At 39.2% G+C, this 22,709-nt stretch overlaps 1 protein-coding gene across 5 annotated transcripts in view; it reads left to right on the top strand.

Moving 5' to 3' along the window:
* RAPGEF4 (Rap guanine nucleotide exchange factor 4) overlaps positions 1 to 15,202 on the top strand; it is a 227,608-nt gene extending 212,406 nt beyond the window's left edge. For all 5 annotated transcript variants that reach the window (XM_030580527.1, XM_030580526.1, XM_030580525.1 and 2 more), the window contains 6 exons: positions 353 to 443; positions 3,034 to 3,084; positions 3,596 to 3,683; positions 4,046 to 4,110; positions 12,110 to 12,164; positions 13,963 to 15,202. In XM_030580527.1, the coding sequence (XP_030436387.1) occupies positions 353 to 443; positions 3,034 to 3,084; positions 3,596 to 3,683; positions 4,046 to 4,110; positions 12,110 to 12,164; positions 13,963 to 14,090 (478 nt within the window). In that variant the 3' untranslated portion in view covers positions 14,091 to 15,202. The remainder of the gene's footprint in view (positions 1 to 352; positions 444 to 3,033; positions 3,085 to 3,595; positions 3,684 to 4,045; positions 4,111 to 12,109; positions 12,165 to 13,962) is intronic.
* Positions 15,203 to 22,709: the final 7,507 nt, after the last annotated feature.

The raw sequence follows: 22,709 nt of genomic DNA, 5'->3' as shown, positions 1-22,709 counted from the left end.
GGCATTAAAAGGCCATGGATTTCCATATGCCAAAGATGACATCAGATAAGAAGAAAACTGGTGGCCAGTTTTGAGGTGTGAGGGGAGACAAGCTTCCAGGTGAATTTGATCAGTATGGATACAATTATCCTGGGTTTACCAAGCTTGTCATTATGCTTTGAGTTTGAGGTTCTCACAAAACTCGGGGGGGGGGGAGGGGTCGCAAAATGATGTGTTTCAAACCCACTGGTAAGGTTTGCCAGAATGTAATCAAACTCAAACCAAAGGTTTCTATTCCACTCTTCAAGACCTCAGTTTTACTTCTCTCTGATTATATGCATAACATTAAAAGTCTGGACCTCTTGTATTTCAGCTGTAAGGAATACAAAAATCTTAATTCCTTTTTCGCTATTATCATGGGACTAAGTAATGTTGCTGTGAGCCGCCTTTCACTAACATGGGAGGTAAGTGATAGCTACAATCTAGTTCCGAGACCTTTGGTTGCATTTCTGCTTTTAGTAAGCAACATCCATCCATGTTATTTCTAGAATTAGAGTTGAGAGGGAGGCATGCCATTCTTCAAGACAGTAATTCAGCTCCTGAGAGGGGAGGTTACTACTGTAGGCCCAAAGCTTGGAGACATCCCACACCATTAATGAGCATTTGTATAGTACAATACTGAGCTGCTGTGCTGTGTTTTATTTTACAAAAAAGAAGGTGAGGAGGGAGTCAAAATCATTGGGGGAAGCTAGGTGAAATTACATTTCATGGGCCAAATTCTCCCAGTGTAGCCCTGCTCCAAAAATTCTGAAAGATTTTTCATGAAAATTTTTAGCAAAACATATTTTCATCAAAATTTCCATTTTTATAAAAATGTTGACCTATATATGCTGGTTAAAAACAGAAAATGTTTGCACATGTTTTGAACATCTGTGAACATTTTTTTCATGAAAAATAGAAAAATGTTTGGACAAGTTGCTGTGATATGTCAGTGATGTGTTACTGGTGTAATTGAAACCAAAATATGACCTATTGCATTTAACACGTTTCTAAAATCTGGCCTGAAAATGGGGATTCAAGGTACCATCAGAAGGCAGCAGTTTACAAAAAGACCTCAGCCTGAAATCTAAATGTACACCTGCAATTTGCAGCCAGAGAAGCCTATATTGATTTTTCTAAATACCAGCATAAACCTTCTCACAATTAACATTGAAGGCATGAATTTGAAGGCTAATTTCTAAATAAATGGCCCTTTATTTCTAGCTACTAAGATTGGGGGTTTAAAAGAGGGTAGGAGTTCTAGGCAGACAAGAGGTGGAATTTAATTTATTTACTGTGTACAACAAGCTGGAATTTACAATAGATATGGGGATTGAGCTGGAAGAGGGAAGAGATAATTTGTAAGTGAAAGAGGTATGATACTGTATTCAGAGAAATGTTTTCACATTCTTTTGTTCAGCAGAGCAGTTAGGTTATCAAAGCATAGTCTAAGAGTATCTCTGCTGGTTTTTTTCAGGATATATACAGTGAACATCATTAAAAATAAATATTTAGGACCTGTTTTTTACTAATGTTCATATGCAGGTATGTCAGTTGCACACACAAATCAGGTAGTTGCAGGTGCATATGGCTACTTCATTCACTAATACCTAATTTGTATGCATATAGAAAATAGGCACACAATTGTTCATGTCCATCATTAGAAATGAGGCCCTTAGGCCACGTCCACACTACAGAGTAAAATCGAAATTAATAAAATCGATTTTATAAAACAGGTTTTATAAAATCGATTTTACGCATCCACACTAGGGCACAGTACTTCGGTGGTGTGCGTCCATGGTCCCAGGCTACCATCGATTTCCGGAGCGGTGCACTCTGGGTAGCTCAGTAAAAGAATGGGACCAATAACTTCGATTTGCGTCCACACTAACCCTAAATCGATATAGTAATATCGATTTTAGGGTTACTCCTCTCGTTGAGCAGGAGTACAGAAATCGATTTTAAGACCCCTTAAAATCGATTTTAAGTGCCTTGTAGTGTGGACGGGTACAGCATTAAATCGATTTAAAGCTGTTTAAATCGATTTAACGCTGTAGTGTGGACCAGGCCTTACTGTGGTACTCTCTTCCTATAACCTGTCTGTTAAATAGAGGAAATACTTTGCTGCAGAATTGACTTTAAGGAAATATTTCTTTATTGCTTATGATGCCCGCTCAATGTTGTAATGTGATTTGATCAGAAATATATTCAAATTTGTAATGCAAATTAGAAAGCTGACATGTTTCAATTTGAAATATTAAAGTTACTGTGATCGTTGAAGCTGTCTTTTTCACATACCAGTATCCAGTTCCAGTAAATTTGCTCAACATTTCTAGTATAATATGAGATAGAAAGCAACTATTTCATAATGTTCCACCATATCCTTTGTTCACTGTAGGCATAGCTGACAAAAGCTCATTTTCAGTGTCTATTGTGAACTGAAAAGTTATTAATTAACTTAAACCCAAACAAATGAACACTGAACCTTGGATGCCAGGCGAATCAAGGATTTGTATAATAGCTGATGATACATTTGCCTTAACAATATCTCCTGGAAGTGCCCAGGTGTGAATATTCCAAAAGTCCAGCTGAAATAATACTGCCCAAGGTATTTTTGTGAATTGCTTTGGGTCAAACAGGCTGTCATTAGGACGGGCCTGAATTGGAACACTGAATTAAACTTTCATTTGCACTTTGGATCCAGATATGAATGCGAATTACTTGGCTGCAGCACGTCACTGTAATGGGCCAATTCAACATCTGAATCGGAACATCTCAAACTGGGTAACTTCAGGATTGGATCCAAATCAGGATCCACGTTTTGTAGCTCAGTCCCATCTCTATTTATAATCTGGTTGCTAGGAGACGTGCTGTATTTTACATTACCACATTGTTCCAAAAGGAACAGTTTTTCCTGCTTTATGGATGTTTACAAGAAACATATAAAGTTAAATGATTATACTGAATGCAGATTGAATTTAACACAGTTTTCTGCTGTTTTTGTTTTATTAACAGAAACTTCCAAGCAAGTTCAAGAAGATCTATGCAGAGTTTGAAAGCTTGATGGTAAATGACAATAGATCCTTTATTCTGTGCACAATCTGTCCTAATTCAGTTTCTGAGTAACTGATTTGAATTCCTCGATTCAGAACATTTTATATGTCCTTGTTTGAATTTAAGAAGTTTATGATCCCATTTTAGTGCTGCTAAAATAAGCATGTATGACTAATAAATTATACTCTTAGGAACTTACTCTGACAGAATTTATATACCACTTAAGGTCAATCTGGGAAACTCGAAAAAGCTTTATAACATGTTTTCCCGTTGTACATATGGGAAATTATATTTTGTAATGTGGATTTTTTTTTATTCCGGTGTCTGCAAATCTATTAGAGGGAGGAAAAATTTGATATTTCTATTAAATTTAATAAAAGCTGTCCTTGTTTTGAAGCTGCATTTTTTAAAGCTGCAAGACAAAGTAATTACATTTAATAAACACCATGGATTTTAAATGAAGCTATACAGTGTCTGCTTTTTGATCCGTGCTAATAATTGTCTGATCTCTTCTTTTTTTAAGGATCCATCAAGAAACCATAGGGCCTACAGGCTTACTGTAGCTAAACTGGACCCTCCTATAATTCCCTTCATGCCCTTACTTATAAAAGGTAATCTAGAAAATCTACCAACCTTATTCATGTGAAAGATAGTTGTCAGATATTTGAAGAGTGAAAGGCAATAAGAGAAAGTAAAATTCAATCTCAGTGGAGGGTGGAATCCTCTTTTCCGTTCAAAAAAAATCATGACATGGAGATAGGTGAAGGAGTTTTCAGTAAATCTGAATGTCAGATTCCAGTTGCACTAGCCTTGGTGAGAAATCTTTCCAAGTTTCACTCTAATGAAAGGAGCAGGCTTTTTAACAATTAAATGGTATGATTGTTGTAACTGAAGAGATAGAGATACAGTGCTTTGCTGTTTTGTATGTCATGATTCAATTATCTATAAGACTATTGCATTTATTTCTATGCAGACATGACGTTTACTCATGAGGGGAACAAGACATTCACTGACAATCTAGTAAACTTTGAAAAAATGGTACGTACCGTATGTTCTCAGCTATGGTTGTATGTTGAAATTTACAGTGGTGCAAAAGAGAATTGATGGTTTTATATAAGAGATTTCTAGATACAAAATAGGCACACAAACTTCATTTTCTTCTGAAACTGAGTTGCATTGTTGAAACTTTGAGGGCAAATTTCCAGGCGTGGTAGCTCTCCTTCCTGTTGGAAAGTCAGGGTTACGTTCCAGTGTAATTTATGTATTAACAATTGTAAACAAGTTCTGTTTACCTAGAACAGAAGTGGCAACAACTGCACACAGGCAATTTCCTTTTGCAGAAATCTCAGCTAAGAAACATCTTCCTGCTACTGAGAAGTGGGGGGGTTGCTATTGTCCATATTGGTTACTCAGAGTATGTCTTCACTTGAGAGTTAACTCAGATGATCAAGCCTAGCCCCAGTGTAAGACCACAGTGCAAGGCCCTACCCAAGTTACTGTGTCCTCCTCTTTGCTGCAGTCAGCCATGTGTGCTGCTAGGACTAGTGGGAGCATATTCCATGGTTCTTTGTGCTGCAATAAGCTGAGCCACTCTGATTCTTTCCCAGTGAATTGTGGGAGAACTTGTCTGCCTTTCAAGCACTTGGGGGAATTGTGGGAAGGCCTATCAGCATTTGAGTGATTAGCCTGTGTGCTCACTGCAATGTGGGCGGATTATCAACCCAACTGAATGCATCACTCAGATTTTAGCCTACAGCCCCAGACAAGCCGAATAGCCTGGGTTAAAATCACCGCCACGTTCAGGTGAGAAGTTCTTTTTGGGGTGGAGAAGGCTTAGAGGCAATGTCAGGTATCAACCTGAGTTAGTTCTACAGTGAAGGCATATCCTAACTGCATATAAGCACTCTCTGTTCCCTTCTCCTGCCTCAGCCCCGAGCTTTCTTTCTGGGAAAGAACTGTTTGACCAGGACTTCATGAGTTAAGTAGGTGAGCATAAGTGCTAGCTCCTTTCTGAAGTTGTTGTTCAATACACAGGAACCTCAGAGGGGTTTGCCTGGAGTTGGCTTCTAGTCAGTCCCCAGTCTGACAAAAGAAAGTGCTTAATCCCTTTAGTGATAATCTGGATGTGGTTACTGAATGGTATCTCTAGGTCCAGGCCATCCAATTAATTCTTGCTATGCAAAGTTTCATACTGAATGCTTATGTATTGATGACTCATAACGTGCATAACATTAACACCTGCCGTGACTATATATTTTTGTGGTGTTAATTATTGTAACAGTGAATCAGGACAGCATTCAGATTTTGTGTGTGTATGTGTGTACGTTGGCTGCCTATTGCTATAATATACAGTTGTCAATTCCAAATGGACGACTGACTTCATACCATTGTTTTTCTCAAGACTTATAGAGTCTGCCAGCCATAAGAAGGAATTTTTCAAACGTGTATCTCCACAACCTGGTTTTATTAATAGTAGCAGAAGATTTTAGAGGTAGTTTTATACAGCGTTATCCCTTTTGACCCAAGCAGTTATCCAATATTTAGGGTCTTGTGGATTGTTTCCAACAGGAGGGGAAAAAGATGATGAAGTCATATATTTCTTTGATGTAGTTCTGTTCCACTGAACACAGTAAGAATCAAACAGGAGACAGTTTGTGTGCTCACAGTTCCAAGCCTCTTCTTCAGCCCACACTGTACCCAAAAGCGCTTTCTCCTGGGGTATGTCTACACTACAGCTGGGAGCGTGTTTCCCAGTGTGGGTAGCCAGACACATGCTAGTTCTGCTTGAGCTAATGTGCTAAGAGTAGCAGTGTGGTCGGGGGTAGCAGGGTGGCAGCTTGGGCTAGCTTCCCACATAAGTACCTAAGGGGGCTGGCCCCGTGGGTTTGTACTCAGGCAGCTAGCCCTGGTTGCACTGCTGCTTTTAGTGCACTCACTCAAGTAGAGCTAGTGTGTGTCTATCTACTTGTGCTGGGAAGCACGCTGCCATCTGCAGCTTAGACATATCCTCAGGGTCATGTTACAAGCACTTCTCTGGATGTCTCTGGGGCTTCCTTGCTGCTTTCTCTATCTACTTCTGTAGTGTTTCTGATGCTTCTTTCTACAAACATGGGTCTCTCAAGCAATATACAGCCTCCAGTCAAAGCTCTCCCACATAGTTCAGTTCACTGGCTTGGCATGTAGCCTATGTTTCAGCCTCCTGAGTACAATCCCATGGGAGACCCCAAGTACGTACTCTGGCAGTTAGCCCCTCCCACTGCTCACATGGCTGCAGTTACTCATTTTTAGCATGCTAGCTCGATCTGAGTTAGTGTGGGAATTTCTGCTTAGGCTGGAAATTACAGTATGGACGTACTGTAAGAAAATGAAAGTAGTAAGATCTTGAGGGGGAAAGAAGGACAGATTAGGAAGGTAGAGAGAAAGCATGGAGAAGAGAGAACATATGAAGAAAGACAAGAAGAGGACATAGAGAGAGAAGGAGACAAGAAATTGGGAAAGGAAGGAGAAAGTTTTGTAATAGATGGGAGATAGAGCAGGTTAATGAAAAGCTATAAAAAGCACCTGATGAACAGGGAATAAGTAGGAAAAAAGGTGATTTTTTTTTTTGATTTTTTTTAGCATGTGCTAGCTAACACTGTAAAATCCTAGTGTGGACAAGGCAGTCTTTAGTTTTTACATGTGTTATCAGGTCAAGATAAATAAATGGGGGAGGGAGACTATTGTTTATCTGAGTCTTTTAACTCATGTTACAACTACAACTGCCTGGTCACATGTTAGTTACCATGTCTAAGCTAACACAGGCTAAAAAATATTTTTTTTCCTAGTGAAGACAAGGCCATGCAGTCACATATTACTGGCTAAATTCTGCTGTCATTTACACTGGTATAAATTCTGAGCAACACCATTGTCAATATTCTGCTCCTTTCATGTAGTTTTAGATAGAAACCAGAAAATAGGCAGTGGGAGATTTTCTCCAGGAGCCATATCTAGCGATTTGTCATTTCTAGCTATATAGTTAACTCTAGTTGCTTCTGATGGTTAGGAATTATTGATCTGTCCTGAATTTCTTCATCCTTTGGAAAACAGTTTCTTTTGATCCATCCTGATTATGAGATTTTAACTTTTGTTCTGCTTACAAATAAAAATCTCTTGATGATCCCTACTGAAATCCTTGTTTATTTCCAAAAAGGGGTGTTCCTCTGCTTCTGGTGTAACTACAGCACTATGTCTGAATGCTCACCAAAGAGTTTCAGTCCCAACAGCTGATGGATTACCAACAACTGTCTGCTTGTAATTGGCCACCCAGACTGGAAATAGCATAATAAATGACATCCTTCCAACCAGCACAGCTTTCTTATTCACTCTCATCTCTGTTTAATGTTTCAACTGTATTTTTAAAGACTGACACTTTTTCAGACTTGTGAGAACTCTTTCGTACATTATTTTATCACAAGTTTAAAGTACTAAATCACAGCCTGCTCTTTGTGTGCCCTTGTAACACCGTTATGGGAAGCTGTGAGGGGGCAGCAGATAGCAGGAGTTGTGCCCTGGATTTATGGGGGCATGATCAATATTTTTGTCAGTAATTAGATGTTTGAATTATTAGCATACCAGTAGCATTACTAGTGCCTTACAGGCTTTGTCTTCACTGCCAAAAAGTTCTATTTTTACAGTAACTACAGTACCATGTGTTTGCTATTTTACTGAAAATCCTAGTGGAGAAAAGTGCAGTGTAGCTAGATGAGGTCAATATTGTACTCTCTACCCAGATTTGATCTCACCTAACTACATTGCAGTAAAAGCTGTGCCTTATCTCCACTAGGATTTTTACATAACATGCATTAGCTATTGTACTCTAAAAATGCACCCTTTTTGGCAGTGAAGACAAAGCCATAATTAGCAGGGGGAATTAGCTTGCGAAGTTGTAGAAGTTCTGCTGTTGCAAGGTTGAGAACATACAATTTGGGAGCTGCAGAAAGGTAAAGCAGTAGTGAAGAGGACTGTAGTAGACCACAAATGCAACAATTAGGTACCTCACACACGTTTATCTCTCAACTTCAGAAACAAACCTCTACCCTTTGAGGCAAAGGAGAAGTCCCATAGCTGTTAGTAGTAGTAGTTCCTGTTTACTTCCTGTGGGAAAGCCACTAGAGGGCAACATGCAACCTACAAAGTCAGTACATAACAGTATATTACATACAAGTTGAACTGCTTTTGAACCTATCAATTTTTAAACAATTTCACAGGTTTTTGTAAATAGATGGGATATGTTAGGCAAGCCCTTTTCTAGAACAGTTGTTCTATGGATGGCTCCAGGGGCTGGCTCTCCAAGTGAAGATGCTATATTCCATACCACATTTGTGTCCCCAAATGAATTCAAACATGGTCTTTATCTTTTCCCTCACAATTCATTTGAAAGCCATAATTTACCAACTTTTCCTCCCATTCCCTCTATAACCTGAGTGTATGTGATTGTCATTGCAGCATTGTGCCTTCATAAGGGAAGGCAGGGGATGCACTTCCTTTGGAGCTTATGTCAACACTATTCCTTAAATCATCTGGCAGTGTGATCAGAGATCAATTTACCTGGCAGCCTCTGCACACTCTGCTTACCAGTAGTGGCACGTGCAGAGGGAATAGAAGTTGCACGGTGGCTCTGAAACCTAGGGCCCATCTTCCTATGGCACCACAAAGACAGTACCATCAAGCTACAAAGCTGGTCACTGGTTCTTCTTTTATTGAGTCTCTTCATCCTTGAGGTGTGAAATGAGGATTAGAGAATTTGTGCATATTGGTTTTCAGGTTTTGTGGTTATGAACAAAACGGATTTCACATTCTGATCCTTATGCAAAAAAAGAGTAGACATACTTTCATTTTTTGAACATAAAGATTATGCAGAAAGTGTGTGACTAAAGTCCCTGGTAGTTTTCTATGGCATATATGAATATTTATAACATTTAGAAGCCTAGGCTAGGAATGGATTAGCAGATAATGTGCTGGCCTGCTGCCACTCTTCTAGGCAGCATAAAACTTGAAACAATATTGTTGTGTATATATAGCATGCTGATAGTAGCAGTTGCTATTGTGTTACATGGTTGGTTCTATTTCAGATGGCTCCATATTTAGGTTTATATGGCTTTTCAATAATGGTCTTTCTTAGCATAGTGAGTAAACACAAGCTAATTTTTGGAGATATTAATCTGAGGCAATCCAAAGATGAAGAAAAGTTTAAGGTGCTGACAATTGAACTTCTGTGTTAATGTTTGCTCAGTAATACAACCCTTCACCTACATGTAGTAAAACTCTGCTGTTAATGGATCAAAAGAAGAGAATCCACCACATTTGCAAGGCACTGGTAAAATAATTCTGTTTTTTCTTTATGAGTCAGTGATATGTCCAACTCACACCTTTTGTGTCAATATTTGTAAAGTGTACAGGACATACAAAGAGCCATGTGAATGGGGCTTTTTGTAGGATGTATGGTGTGCTTCTGGGGTCATCTCATTGGGTTGAAGCAACATATTCTGCTGCGTTAACTCCCAGTTCCAAAAGCCTTGCTGTTGCATCACTACCTGCATCCTTACGAATGAAAAGGATTGGATGAGACTATCTTTAGAGCCATGCAACACCACTCCTTAAAATGGAATCCTTCAGACAGTTCAGTGTGAGAAGATACTTCTATCCCAACAAAAGGCTAAATGCACAACTTCCATTTTCCTAATTTTGGATAGTCCATAAAGGGAGAAGCTTAGAGTTAGAACTTTTGGAAGCTCATACTCCTGATTTCTTTTCTCTTTCTGAACTGCACACAATAGACTTGTCCTGATCCCAAATGTTACTCCAATATACAGAACATTCCCAAAATAAAGAAAATACATGGGGTGAAAAAGTTTCAGTGATGCTTGTCTGTTACCGCAAGGTAAGATTCTTAACCATAAAATTTGATCCAAAACTAATCAAACTTTGGAGAAGTTTGAATATAGCTCTAGATCCAAACTTCATGGCTCAGTTCAAATATTTTGTGAACTGAAGCCTAAGACACTGAAGATTTATAAGTATAGAAAGATAAGGCTGCATGTTTCAAACAAACACCCAGCAATATACAGGTCAAGCAACTAACCATCATGCAAGAGAATCTGCAGGATTGGAGCCTTAGATTGTAAACACCTAAAGGAGAATGCCATGCACACCTGTAGTACTAGACAAGTAATAATAATGATTTGGAGAAATGTAAAAAGAACTAAGGTAACGTAGCATTAAAATTACTTTTACTTTTACTTGAGGGCCCTTTATCTGTTTAATTGTGCATCTGTTTATCTAGAGAGTATAAAAATAATCCTTGGTCCATATGCCCCAAAACATTGGCAAAGTTGTGATGTACACTCGGGCACCTCTTGGGCACTATCACAGGCTAGTTACATATTGTATTGTAGGTATTAGATTTCTCGTGCTGATCAACAGTCATGCCAGTCATGGTCTGATTTACATGCTGCATTAAAATGTCTGAGATTACTCCATTCATGTGTATGAAAAATGTCAATTACAAGCCTGTTCTGGAGTAGTGCTTACTATTTTCCTCTGAGCTGTTGGATTAAGACCTATTTTATTTTCACATAAAAGCCTAATCTGTGGATTTTTTTTGCGAGGCATCTAAATTTAACCAGACAATTCTCTCACTACTCACTAATTGGAAATAGGCTATTCCACTGTATGGGTTTAGAATTTTCTTGATCCTCTTAATTTCCAGTGTGTGTAAAACAGCCTGTTGAGAATATGCTGTGAAAGTAAGTTAACATATAACTATTAGAATATAGTTTAACATGTTAAATGTGTTGGAACACATGTGAACAAACTTCAGATTCCTTGTAGCAATAGCAGTTTTGCCATTTGAAACTTTTTTCCTACTTCTTTTTCTTAATTTAAATAAGTAAATTAAACCACAAGCTTTCATGCCTAAATCAAACTCCCCAACTATGGGAATTCAGATTTACTCCTAAAGTTGTAATTTAACTGATACTTTGCTCAGCCAGGAGAACATTATCTATCAGGTGACAATTGAGCCAGTGAGCTAAGTTTGGGGTTGTAGAATTAGATTTCAGCTTCCTTACTTTTTGTTTAATGAGCAGCAGTTCTACTCTGAAACATTACTGTAAAATGGCACTTCTTCCTTATCAGATCTACCCCCCATGTTTATTGAATCATTGTGGCTTACTTTAGGGACTGCAATAAATTTTTTGCTACATTTCACTCTTGTTTCCACTGCAAAGCAAGCACATCTAGGAGGGACAGAGTTGGACTCTATTCCTTCCTGTGAATTATCAACAAAAGTCTCAACTCTAGCCATAGAAAAAGAAAAGAATCCAAGTTGAATTTGCAGGACTGGTAGTTAGAAAAATCATGGGTGAAATTGTGGCGCCACTGAAGTCAATGGCAAAACTCCTCTTGACTTCAGTAGGGCCAGGTTTCCACCAATCCGCTTTTTAATTATAAACTGAGCACATTTCATCAGGAAATCAATAAACATGGATCCCCAGGATGCCACTTCTACAGCCACTTTTCAAAGTGGAGCTGCATTTTAACTCAAATCCGTAATAAAATGTGAAATATCTTAAAGTGCTCAGTAATGTAATGAAATGTGTTCTAGAATGTCCTTGCTGTTAGGAACTAGTGACCTTAAAATTAGATTTGAGTATTCATGTGCAGAGGGCTTGGGATAACCCTTTTGTGTCGTGTGAAGATGGGAGCAAGGTTAAATATTAAAGGAACTGATTCTCACTTATATTAAGGCCCCCTTACACCACTTAGGAAATGGAAGTCACATTTATGCCCACTTCGAGGCCTGTGTAAATGAGAATCAGACCCAAAATGTCAGGGCAAAGTTAAAATTCTGAATCATTAACGTCATATGAATATGTTTTAATTGACTTTGTCAGTATCTTCAGACCTGTGCTTAGTTCAGATGATGATGAAATACGATGTTTGTTTTCTCTTTGCATCTTCCACCAAGAAGGACACTTAAAATACATTTTCTTTTCAGCGTATGATCGCCAACACTGTAAGGACAGTGAAATTTTGCCGAAGCCAATCTTTCAGTAAGTGTATTGCAATATGTGCATTGTCAGAATTATCATTGGCAATGGGAATGTTAAAAATGAGTTTGTTGTGGATGATAGAGACATACTGGATAATGCATTTTGAGTCTATTGTTTCAATAGTTTCACCATACTTTTGGTCATGCACAATGACAGAGGTGTGATCAACCAGACTGGATAATTTCAGCCTCACTCTGCTAAAGAGCATCACTCAGTCTCTGATTTTCTTTTTAACACAGCAGCCACTTATCCTTCTTCACAGAAAGCAGAATAAAAGAAACACTTACAATGGGATAGATTTTTTTCCATCCTAGCTCCAGAATCTCATGTTGCCTAAACTTTTTCTTTGTTCCAGCCAACATCTCGGTTGGACATATCTCTTTTTTAATTTTGGGACATATCTCTGGGACATCTCTTTTTTAATGTTGACTTATTAGGCACTCTGAGACCTTCAGATATAAATTATTTAGAAATTAAAATATCCTCTCATTATCTTCTAAATGTAAACACGCACACATATCTTAAGTTAAAGTCCATGGACATATGCACATACATTGAGAATAAAGTAAACCCTTTAGTTTGCACCTCGTGTAGATTCTGCATCATCTTCTTTTCTAAAAGAAGAGTAAACGTTTGTAAAGCACCTAGTGTATATTGCTGTGAAGCAGCAGTTGCTCAGCTCTGAAGTCACCAGTCTATGGAACAATATATAGCAATACTTTAATAAATATTGCAGGAATGCATACAGTGCAATTACATTATATTGTATAGCTAGAGTAAAAAAGTGATGAAATTAAACACAAAAGACCTGATTCTCCCTGGCTACCACCTTGTGTGGTCATTTAGGGAATGTCTAGATAAATGCTTTTAAAAATCAAGTTAACTAACTTGATTTAAATAGCCCTTATACCTCATGTAGACACAGTTTAATGCCTTTACAATTGTGTTAGCTGATCAGGTTGTAGCTTAGACTCCGCCTATGGGTTTGTCTACACTGCAAGTGAAGATGTGATGGTAGTGTGGGTAGGGGTAACCATGCTAACTTTAATCTAGCTACCATGAATAACAATAGTAACGTAGATGCAGATAAGCAGTTAGTGGGATTTTCAAAAGCATGTGAGCACCTAACTCCTGCTGAAACCAATCAGTTAGGTGGTAGTCACTTTTGAAAATTCCACTTGGTGCCTATCTCCATCTTCAAGAGCTAAAATATCTTGACAAATCTGGCCCAGGGAGATTTTAGATTGTAAGCCAGTGACTGTCACATATAATGTGTTTTTACGACACCTAACATAATGGGTCTGAAGCTGCTTGGCCACTAAACACCACCCCCTTGCAAATGTTAAATAATAATGAATTAAGGGTTACATTGGTTCATAAAGGAGACCTAAAGCAATTTTACAGTTTTGGGCCAGTGTGAGCTCTCCTAGGTCAACAGTTGATATTACTATACTGTTAAACTGTACCAACTAGATGTGTAATTATTACTATTGACTATTAAGCTAGGTATAAAACTTCACCCAAAGGCCATCAATTTGAGAGAATGTAGCCAAGGACACCAGGAAGCAGAGTTATTCAATGGGGAAAATAATACAAGATAATAAAAATATAAAATACACTGGGGAGAGTGAATTCAAATGGAGAAGACTAGTGGAAGACAGATTTCTAAACATTTTATTTTTACTGCACCAGTATCTGGTGTTTACTTATAGTAGATTTCTGAAAAGAGGAGTATATATTCTGCTCAGGCTTTTGTTTGACCAAGTGTACCAATCCTACATCATTTCTGTTTCTTCAGATCCTGACGCAGCTCTAACTAATAAGAACCATCAGGATGTACGGAGCTACGTACGACAATTAAATGTGATTGACAACCAGAGAACTTTATCACAGATGTCTCACCGACTAGAACCACGTCGAGCATAAACATTGAAAGTGACTACAAGAAATGATTTTTTTCCAGTCAAGGTCCTCTATTAAAACTCCACTTATTCTGCTACTGCATTGCCACTACAAAAATAAGCAAAAACATATTCTAAAATCCTAGGTAACGCACAATGTACCAGCCCTCAGAGAAGTTTGACTAATGAAGAGTTTATACATTGTAACTGTGAGCGTGCACATGTTGTGTACTGTTAATTCATTTTAAGGTGAGGCAAAATTCCTGTAAATGGTGAAAATAAAAACAAGAGATAAAAATTGCCGGAATAGCCGGTGAAATGTGCACCAAAAACTCCTAATAGTTCTAAGAAATGTAGCAATGGTTCTTCTATCTAATTAAAAATACAATATTTTAAGATTTATTATTCACTTTTGGGCCAAATTCTGCCATTAGCTTTGCATGTTCAGTTCACATTAACTTCAATGGGAGATGTATGTAAGAAACCAGTGGCAGAATTTGGGCCCAAGCTAGGTCCAATGGTATATTTCCAGGGTTTGGTATTCAGGGAGCTATTGAAAAAAACATTTACTTATTAAATACTACATGTATTAATAATAATTTCACATCTTAACCACATTTGCCTACAACTGTAAAGTACTCTGGCCATTTAAGTTACCGTGGCTGGACTGAACTGCCATGTTTTGAATGATAAATAGGTTAATATTTGTAATTTTACTTCTTTTGAGGTTTTCTTAAACTACCAACCAGGATTTTAGAAAATTTCCATTTGAAGCAATGAGCTTCATAAAATTAGTAGCATAAAGGTAGCAAGAGACTGGTTCCAAAAGAGCACAAAATGCACAAAGACAATATTTTCCTGGACATTGTAGCCTTAAATATCAGCTACAATTAGTTGTGGATTATTAAAACACACTTTCTGGGCTTAAATATTTACAAATATTTCAATTTTTAGCAATTGTTTTGCACTTTCAAATAGACTGTAAATAGAAAAGTTAATTCATCATGTTCTAGAGTATTTATTTGTTTATGTCATAGCTATTGTGCCAGAATAATTGCTTTTTATTTATTTTATTTAGCATGTAATTGAAGTACAGTTTTTCTGTCTTTATACTTGGTCTGCACTTTATGTGTAGGAATTGTGTAATGTATGTTTTCTGTAAATAACATGCAGTATCTTAATTAAATGTAATTGCTTAAAAAGATTTGTTCACTGTCTTTAACATCTGTTGTGTGTACTCCAGTCTTCATTCCTGCATAAAAACAGGTGTTGTTAGTAGGCTGGTGGAGTGAACTTCAACTGAACTTTGCTGGGTGTTGGACTGCAATGGGGTCCCCCCATTTCTACACACAATGGTCAATTCTGTCCTCATTTAAACCTATTCAGCCCCATCACCATCTTTGGGAGTTGAACAGCCTGAAAGGAGGCTTGTTTAGCTAATTTTTGGGGGGTTCCAGAGAAAACACCTCTGAATCAGCATGAGGCTAGAAACCTTATAAATTTCAAGTATTCATAAATAATCAAGAAATAAACAATATCCCCGATAATATTACGGCAAACCTGGTGACGGAACTTTGTGACTTTGTCCTCACGCACAGCTGTTTCACATTTGGGGACAATATATACCTTCAAGTCAGCAGCACTGCTCTGGGTGCCACAGTATGTCAACATTTTTATGGCTGATTTAGAACAACACTTCCTCAGCTCTCGTCCCCTAACGCCTGTACTCTACTTGTGCTACATTGATGACATCTTCATCATCTGGACCCATGGAAAAGAAGCCCTTGAGGAATTCCACCATGATTTCAACAATTTCCATCCCACCATCAATCTCAGCCTGGACGAGTCCACACAAGAGATCCACTTCCTGGACACTACAGTGCTAATAAACAATGGTCACATAAACACCATCCTATCCAGAAACCTACTGACCGCTATACTTACCTACATGCCTCAAACTTTCATCCAGACCACATCACACGATCCATTGTCTACAGCCAAGCTTTAAGATACAACCACATTTGCTCCAGTCCCTCAGACAGAGACAAATACCTACATGATTTCTATCAACTATTTTTAAAACTACAGTACCCACCTGCTGAAGTAAAGAAACAAATCGACAGAGCCAGAAGAGTACCCTGAAGTCACCTGCTACAGGACGGGACCAACAAAAAAAGTAACAGAACGCCACTAGCCCCCAACTAAAACCTCTCCAGCACATCATCAAGAATCTACAACATATCCTGAAGGATGATCCCTCACTCTCACAGATCTTGGGAGACAGGCCAGCCCTCGCTTACAGACAGCCCCCCAACCTGAAGCAAATACTCACCAGCAACCACACACCGCACAACAAAGACACTAACCCAGGAACCTATCCTTACAACAAAGCCCCTTGCCAACTCTTTCCACATATCTATTCAAGAGACACCATCATAGAACCTAATCACATCAGCCACACCATCAGGGGCTCGTTCAACTGCACATCTACCAATGTGATATATGACATCATGTGCCAGCAATGCCCCTTTGCCATGTACTTTGGCCAAACCAGACAGTCTCTACACAAAAGAATAAACGGACACAAATCAGACGTCAAGAATTATAACATTCAAAAACCAGTCAGAGAACACTTCAACGTCCCTGACCCTCAATTACAGACCTAAAAGTCGCAATTCTTCAATAAAAAAACATCAAAAACAGACTCCAATGAGAAACTGCAGAACTGGAATTAATTTGCAAACTGGACACCATTAAATTAGGCTTGAATAAAGACTGGGAATGGATGGATCATTACACAAACTAAAAACTATTTCCCCATGCTAATTTTCCCCTGACTGTTACTCACACCTTCTTGTCAACTGTTTGAAATGGGCCATCCTGATTAGCACTACAAAAGTTTTTTTCTCCTGATGATAATAGCCCACCTTAATTGATTAGTCTCATTAGAGTTGGTATGGCAACCCCCATTTTTTCATGTTCTCTGTGTTTATATATATCTTCCTACTGTATTTTCCACTGCATGCATCTGATGAAGTGAGTTTTAGCCCACGAAAGTTTATGCCCAAATAAATTTGTTAGTCTCTAAGGTGCCACAAGTACTCCTCTTTCTTTTTTCAAGATACTAGATCTTTTTATTATTGAAAGAGGAAAATTTTTAAAATATCCCAAGCCAAATCCTTGCAATGTAAATGTAAAAAGAGTGTGTTCTTAACCTGAGTGAGTTAATTCTTTAACTTGGCCTGCTAGCTCATGTGAAAACTACAAACTGCCTTATCTTCATTAGGAATTTGCATTGAGTTAACTAATTCAAGTTAGAACATGCTTTTTCCCCTCAGTGAAGACAAGGCCAGGGAGGCAACCAAATGAGTGACAACTCCATCTGCTCTTGATTCCCACCCTGCATGGAGTTTACATTCTGTAGGGGAAGGGATAGCTCAGTGGTTTGAGCATTAGCCTGCTATACCCAGGGTTGTAAATTCAATCCTTGAGGGGGCCATTTCGGGAATGGGGGTTTAAAAAAAAACTGTCTGGGGATTTGTCCTGTTTTGAGCAGGGGGTTGGACTAGATGATCTTCTGAGGTCCCTTCCAACCCTGATATTCTATGATTGTTAGGTCCTCTGCAGTCAGAGCAACAGACCAAGTTGTGATGAGAGTGGGGAATGTGTTTTACCATGTGATTGTTTGTGCACTTTCTCTCACTGGAATCATTTATGGTAGCATGAATAATCCATGAAGGCAGCTGCACAACTGCTGGGCTGTGCAGGCATTAGTGGATGACCAAAGAAGGGTGAAAAATAGTGCTAACATTTGACATAGTGATATTCTTTTCTCTTCCACTCACATCACATCTACAGTCTCAGAGTAGCTGGATGTTTGTGATAAATGTATCAACTGTGAATTAAAAGTGACTATCATCATCATTATTCTTCAGAGATAACACACATTGGCATATGTCAGGCTATCTAGAGTGGCTCATGAACGTTGTGTGTTCTATCATTAGATTTAACCAACTAAGTATCAAGTGTGAACTCCTCAAGCACTATAACAGCCTTAATATGGAATCACAGATAGTGCCCTTGGGTACTCTGGTCTATCTTGCCACCCAAACAAGGCTGCCTCTGTGAAAGATTGTCCCTCACATGAAAAATCACAACAATATTCAGGTTATTCCCAGTCCCAAAGGACCAGCCACTTATCCCAGGTCAACTGCATCTCAGATCACATACCAAAAACTGTGCTTGTAGCCAATCCTATAATAAACTAACTAACTATTTGTTATTTAAGAAAAGGAAATGAGTTCTTTACAAGTTTAAAGCAGATAAATATACACACACCCATAAATGAGTTACATCTTAGGATCCAAAATGTAACAGTAGCTGCTGTAATATGCGAGCTCTGTATGTCTGTTAGGGCTAACCCAAGCTAAGCAGCTTTGGGGATCTCTTGCTTATGCTTAGAAATATTGCCCTCTTTGAATTCCAAGCAGCATATTGATGATAATTTCTTCTTGACAGGGTTTTTTATGCCCTTCCATCAGAGTTCAAGCTGCAATGGGATGAATATTTGTGCATGTCCCCTCTTCATGGGTGTGGAGAAAACAATCAACAAAGTCTTTTGTCCACTGATATTCCCCGGTGGTTTGTCTGGTGTCTATAGGCCTTTGTAGGGCAGGAGATGACATCTCTTGTGGTAAACTAGTATTTCACACTTAGTAATGCTTCTTTCCTGACTATGGGGGTTTCCAGTTTCATAGTTACAAAGCAAACACTTAAATATTACTTTGAAGGGGCACCTGCCACACACTGACTTGTTACGAGTTAACAGAGCCCTAGGGCAGCTGTGCAAAAAGCAGCCAATAGGAAAGGGGCTACAAGGAGCAGCCAATCAAGGCCAGGCAGGTCCATATAAGAAGAGCTGCAGGGCAGAGCAAGTCCAGTAGCTGACTGGAGCTTGATTAGGGAAAATCAGGCTCCTGCCTGGCAGAAGAGAACTAGCATCCTGGACAGAGCAGTGCTAGCAGTGACTGGGGGGGGGGGGTAGCTAAAGATTGGCTGCAGGCATTTGCAAGCTGAGGCCCTGAGGCAAGGGCGAAGAAAGTGCCAGGAACTGTGGGGACGTGGCCCAGGGAAATGAACTGAGGAGTTGGAGGGGACACAGCAAGTGGCGGCCATCTACAGGGTCCCTGGTCTGGGACTCGGAATAGTGGGCAGGCCCAGGTCCGTCCCCGCTTGCCATTGTGGAAGTGGCCAGACAATTGGCTGCAGTTGCCACTGAAGGAAGTGGCTGGATAGCAGACTGCAGATCCCCCAGAACAGGGGAGAACAGCATGTGGCATGGTCGGAGGGTTGTGTCATGAAGAGGACACCGTGGTCCTGCGAGTAATGTGGGTCCTGGAGCAGAAGTGATGGCGGAGAGAACCACCAGAAGAGGGTGAACTGGCTAGCAGAGCCAGTCCCTAGGACAGCCAGCAGGAGGCACCACAGTGGTGTGTGAATACTGTCACAACTACCTTATAACATAGGATACAGATATTATAGGTGAGATAAATGCATGCAGCAACGCATAAGCATTTCCAAACACTACACACCTCTCTATAAATCTAATACCTATTTTAACTAATAGATGAGTCAGACTGGTTTCCAGCTATGCATTTGTTAGTGTTCAGTGAGGCCTAGGGGTCTTGGCATGAGCTGGCATGCCAGCGTCACAGCAAATATGGGGACATTCTATACCTTAAAAAAAAAACTTAGTATAGTAATATGGTATCAGTACATGATATGAACGTTATCTTTGCACCCATAAAGCCTAGAAACTTCATTCTTTTACTCAAAGCTTAAATGCTACAGAAACTGATGAGACCACCAGTAAAATACTGAAATGATACACCAGTAAGTATCTGCTCTGTCCCTGGATACAGCAAGTTAAGCAATTACACTGCTAAGAAATTCTCTATAGTAGTGCACAATTATTAGCATTCTAACCTATCACCTAGAATCTATTTTAACTTACTGTCATCTTCCTAGACATTCAAAATGATCTAGAAAAAAATCTGCCAGTAATATACAGTAGAGACAGATGTTCAAAAAGTGGCCTCTTTTTTTCCAAGTGAAAGCTATTTGCTGCTTTAGATTTATATATATTTATATGAATTGAATCAACACAGATTTGTTGGTTACAGGACATGCCCACAAGCAAAACATGTGACAACATGAACTAAAACATGTACAAACAGTTTAACAATCAGATTTTTGTCCTCCTTTATTTTAAGTTGTAAGATTTCTGTCAGTTCATCATTTTCTTCAATCTTTTGTCCAAGGCTTCATTCTAGTGTCTGGTCACATTTACTCCTTGTGTATATTGGTTTTCAATGCTGCAGACTCAGGCCAGGCTTTGCTCTGTATCTAGGCTATTTCCTCATTTGCTCAATATGATTTTTCCTCAGCTTACCTTGTTAGTTCTTAAAATCTCTGGGGAGGGTTTCTTTTTTTAATCTTTCTAGGATCATCCTTGTGATGTGGCTCTGTTCCAGTGGAACGTGAACAGAGACCCACATGACATCTCCATGGTAACACATGAATGCAGATTGCATGCCTTAACTAAAGCGGTATAGAGCATTTTGAAATCCTCCACTGGAAGGTGCTCTATAAATTATAAGTAGTATTATCTGAGGGTCTAACTCGCCTCAAGTAGCTGAGATATGATGCTACTGCTCACAATATAAATCCCTAGACTGAAATTCAATAGACAGAACTCCAGTCTGGCCATGGAAAGACACTGAGGAGATATTAGGGTTCTCTGACTCCATGCATTGCGTTTGCTGCTGGAAGTCAGACCAAAAGAGTGTTTGGTTGGTTTTACTTACTGAGTGACTCATAGAGTGGTGAAAAGAATGACTGGAAAATCTGGGATAGCCTGAATAGGCCTAAGCAGCAATTCCTGTGTCTATACTACTTTGAACCTGCAGCTATAGGCTGCAGTCTGACTTTGTGGTCATTGTCATGCTGTCTGGAATGGTTCATGACCACGAGTGCCAACCTCAGGGCAGACTATCAAAAAGCAGGACAAACACCCAAGACTGGTGGGATGTTCTATAATTAATTTCATCAACTCAGTTACAGATGTGAACTCCTGGATGACTGTAACAATCTTGCCGTGGAGTCACAGCAGTCCCCTTGGGCACTCCAGTCTATCTTACCACCCAGGCAAGCTGGATTTAGTGATAAATGGTCACTTATACCAAAAATCAATAAATATTCAGGTTGCTCCCAGTCCCAAGAGACCAGTCACTTACCCCAGATCAATTTATACCTTAGAATTCACACCAAAGGCAATGCTGATAGCCAATCCTATAGTGAACTAACTAAGGATTTATTAATTAAGAAAAATAAATGAGTTATTTACAAGGTTAAAGTGGGCAACATATAAGCACAAATGAGTTACAATCTATGGTTCCAAAAGGTGACAGAGCTGTAGTAATCTGTCAGCACTGAATGTCTTTTAAGGGTAATCCACGTTGACTCTGAGGATCTCTGATTTTGTTTCTTACCTCCAGTCGCTGTGAGAGTCCAAACAGCAAAAAGACAAATGTTTCTTCGTGTGAGCATCTTTACCTGATCTTCCCCCAGAGTTCAGACTGATGGGATGAGAGCTCCTGCATGTAACTTTTTCCTGGGTGGATGGGACAATCAACAAATTTTTGGCCCATTAAGTCTTGATAGTCCTTTTTGGTAGGTGGAAGCACCACTCCTGCTGCCCAGGTTCACAAGTTCAGAGCAGGCATTTTTACAATTGTAAAGCAAAACTTTCATATTACCTTACAGTATGTACCTTACATTACAAGTAATATTAATGCACACAGCAACTTACAAGCATTTTATAGACTAGGCACATTGCTACAAGTCTAACACCTATCCTGAACATACATACAACTGAACTCGTCTGTTTTCCAGCTATTTGCCAGTACTCAGCTGATGCCTACAGCCTTGGCAAGAGCAGGCACCTGAACTGCCAGTCTCTCAGTCATTAAAAAAGAACCTTCAGAAGTGGACACACAGCCCCTATGGATCCATCAAACCTCACCCCAAAATAGGAGGCAGAGTCTCTAACTCTACCCTCAGGCTCTAGGGTATATGATCCAGAAGAGAGAGTGCATGCTGACTAACAGCTGCTGAGGACCAATTAGATTGTAAGATCTACAGAATGGGGATCATTCTGTGTATTTTCAACAGCATTTAGCATAATGAGGCCTCGAAATTGATTGTGTCTTTTGGGCACTACCACAATACAAATATTGGGGACCAACCTGATAGCAAAAAATGAGGCTGTCTCTCACACACATTTTGCTGCTGTTGGTGGGTGGTTGTTTGCTTTGTTTTTTCAATTTCTCTGAAAATGTCAGGTGTTAGCCATTGCTGGGTAGGACAATGGAACAATGGTTTGATCCATTACAGCACATCCAGTGTTCTCTCAGTGTATTATTGTTCGGTGAGCGCAGAGTCCAAAATATTTTCTCTGGATACCTTCCACAACTCTAACCTGTCATAAAAATGAGATAGCTACAGAGAAAATACTGCAATGGATTTGAATGAATTCTAGACTATCACGGTTTTCTGCTGCTAAGATGCAGTCAGTGAAGCACAC

The sequence above is a fragment of the Gopherus evgoodei genome, chromosome 11 (assembly GCF_007399415.2).
Source record: "Gopherus evgoodei ecotype Sinaloan lineage chromosome 11, rGopEvg1_v1.p, whole genome shotgun sequence".
NCBI classification, from domain to species: Eukaryota; Metazoa; Chordata; order Testudines; family Testudinidae; genus Gopherus; species Gopherus evgoodei.
Note: the sequence above shows the minus strand (reverse complement) of the source record. Positions and strands in the feature narration are given on the sequence as shown.